The following is a 3140-nucleotide window of genomic DNA, read 5'->3' on the forward strand; positions in this document are numbered from 1 at the left end:
TTGGCCTTGTCCCCAGGAGCCAGCTCCCCGCCATAGATTAGCACCATCGGGGTTTCTAGGCTGCAAGTGTGATACTGGCAGCCGTGCTGTGCGAACGGAACAATTCAACCCCGTCTAATCTCGACGGCTGGTAGCCTCAACTTTGCCCTACCGGTACCGGTACTCGAGTACGGTACGACCCGTATGGTGCCTGCTATTATTGTGGTGATGCTCGCAACCTCCTTGTTATACTAATATACTGTACTCATACCGCGGGAATTATCTAAACAGTCCAAACTGCTTACACCCTGCAACCATGACCAGGGTTCCCTTCAACTACAAGGCCTGAAAAAAACCTAGCCTCAACACCAATCAGTCCTTCCCCCCCCACCCTATCCAGTCATGCAGATACGGTCGATGGAAAGACACCTACCCACTCTCGCATGAAGAATCAGTCTTCGATTTCCGGCAAAAAAAGAAAAAAAGAAAAACCAAACAAAGATCTTACGCTGCATACGGTACTTGTACGGTACAGTACTACGAGTAGTTCTCGAGTACTGTACTCACCCATTCAGCACCCGCAATCGGAAAAAACGCAGACCCTGGCGGTCAGGCATGACACTGCGCTCGAGTAGGTATGATAGGTATGGTAAACAGTTGCAGTACCGGTATGCTACTACGCGACCTATACCATATCACCACCTACCTAGGTCGCCCGGGGGGGATCTGATTACGCCGTAGGGCCCGAATGACGGGGTTGACCCGGCCCTTCTGTAACGGTAGGGGTCTGGACACCGCATCTGGGGATTTGCCCTGATATGGTGGCTTTTGATGCACAGGATAGGCTGATGATGATGATGGTGATGGCGCTGATGGCTACTCCCGATGAATGAATTCCCTGCGGAGTACTCTTCACCCCCACCGCTCAAGTCATGATTTTGTCGTGCAGAGCTTAGCTGCGCAATCGCATTGTACCTGAGTAAGGGAACTGTGGGGGATGGTCCTCTTTTTTTCCCCTTCTCACAATCTAGATAAATAACCTCGTCGATGCCCCTCCGCTTCTGACTTTCACTCCCCACATACGCCCATACATACGTACGTACGTGCGTACTAATCTGCAACTGAAACGACAAGGGGAAAAAAACTTTACACAGTTTACGTACGAGCACATAACCAAATTTACAATGGCGACAGTCTCCCAACCCGCCGTTGCCAATTCCTCGCTACCGACGCCGTTTCCCCCTCTATCGATATTGGAAGCTTTCATACCTAGCTACCTCTCCCCGTTAATCTCTTACTTTGGTCTCGGCAATGCCGTCACACACATCCTCGCCTTCTTCCTCCTCACCACCTTCACGGCAACGGGTTGGACATACTGGTACGACAGCCTTGTGAGCCTCTTCCGCCGGTTCTTCATGTCGACAGCCCAGATCCGCTCCCGGGACGAACTCTACGACCATATGATGGCCTGGGTTGCCGAACAAGAGTTTTCCGCCCGGACACGCTACTTTGTTGCAACAATGGCGTTCGGATCTTTGTTCGCTGAGGGCGCTGGTAGGTCTGAAGATGAGGAGGAGGAACCCGAAGAACCCGATGCGCCCTCTTGGGAGCGGAATCGACGGGCGCCGTTGCAGTTCACTCCGGCACCGGGGTTGCACTACTTCAGGTACAAAGGAAGCTTCGTGATGCTGGAGCGGATCGTCGAGGACAACGACAAGACGTGGTTCCCGCAGGAGATCCTCGAGTTCTCAATTATGGGTCGCAAGCCGCAATTACTAAAGGATATGCTGAAAGAGGCGAGGTCGAGGTATCTCATGAAGGATAAGAGCAAGACTGTAGTTCACAGGCCAAAAGCCCCTGAGGCTGTCGGTTCACCGCCGACATGGGTGCGCTGCCTCGCCCGCCCCAGTAGACCCCTCTCCACCGTCGTCTTGGAACAAAGCCAGAAGGAAATGTTCGTCGACGATATCAAGGACTACCTCGAACCCGGTACTCAGAAATGGTACTCGGACCGCGGAATCCCTTACCGTCGCGGGTACCTCCTGCACGGCCCTCCGGGGACCGGTAAATCATCCCTCAGCTTTGCCGCCGCTGGCCTCCTCGGACTGAAGATCTACGTCCTCTCCCTCGCCAGCAAGGCCCTTTCAGACTCGGGACTGGCAAGCCTCTTCGACTCCCTGCCCCCCCGCTGCGTGGTGTTACTTGAGGACATCGACACCATCAGTATTGCGCAATCAAGAAAACCTGTCGACACAACGGACGAGACCTCAAAGAAGGCCACGACAGACACAAGCACCGATGCTGGCACCAAAGTCTCGCTCTCCGGGTTGCTCAATGTCATTGACGGCGTAGCCTCCCCGGAAGGCAGAGTTCTAATCCTCACAACAAACCACCCAGAAAAACTCGATGCAGCGCTAATCCGTCCAGGCCGCGTAGACATGAAGATCGAATTCAAGCTGGCCGGGGAGGAAGCCATTGCGGGACTATTCATGAGAATGTACGAGGACTATAATTGCCCCATCGCTCACGAGAATGAAGAACCTCTCGTTGAAGGCTCCGGCACACCCGCGCCACCCTACACACCTACTGCCCCTACCGACCTCGCTCTCATAGCGGAGAAGGAGCGCATTAGACTGAAAGAAAAGGAGGCTAAAAGAGCTGCAGAGGAGCGCGCTGCGAAAGAGAAACATTTATTGGAACTTGTGGCCAAGTTTACACAAACCATGCCACAGGAGGTCTTCTCCCCGGCGGAAGTTCAGGGGTACTTGTTGCAGCACAAGAACCGGCCGGAGAGAGCGGTTGAGTGTGCCGAAAAGTGGGTTTGTGATCGGATAGAGGCTAGGAAGGCGGGGAAGATTGATTAATTGGTTGAATATGGTTTGGGCTATGGATATGGTGCGGTGCGGTGTGCTTGTTTTTGTTCCCCATATCTATTCGGTTCGGTATTGTTGGCTTTGATTAGAATTATAACATGATAGAGATATTGAGATTTCTTATATTATTTCTCTCCTTCCATCCTTCTTTCTTTACTACTTTAGCAAGAGCTCGCTTGTTTATTTATCTATTAACTAAACTATTATTTCCTACCTCGGAGTTTTGTCTGAAACCATATCTGCTCCTTTATTTATTTACTTTCTCCCATTGCCCCCTTCCGTCAATCT

At 52.1% G+C, this 3140-nt stretch overlaps 1 protein-coding gene; it reads left to right on the forward strand.

The window, feature by feature from the left end:
* Window positions 1-253: 253 nt before the first annotated feature.
* On the forward strand, window positions 254-2843 carry GSTUM_00002227001 (uncharacterized protein; the record flags this gene model as incomplete). XM_002835999.2 has 4 exons in its annotated part: window positions 254-2096; window positions 2187-2202; window positions 2266-2476; window positions 2612-2843. The coding sequence occupies exons 1-4, from the start codon at window positions 1164-1166 to the stop codon at window positions 2841-2843; spliced, it is 1392 nt and encodes a 463-aa protein (XP_002836045.1). The 5' UTR covers window positions 254-1163.
* Between the last annotated feature and the right edge of the window lie 297 nt (window positions 2844-3140).

Source organism: Tuber melanosporum (assembly GCF_000151645.1).
Source record: "Tuber melanosporum whole genome shotgun sequence assembly, scaffold_124, strain Mel28".
Lineage (NCBI taxonomy): Eukaryota > Fungi > Ascomycota > Pezizomycetes > Pezizales > Tuberaceae > Tuber > Tuber melanosporum.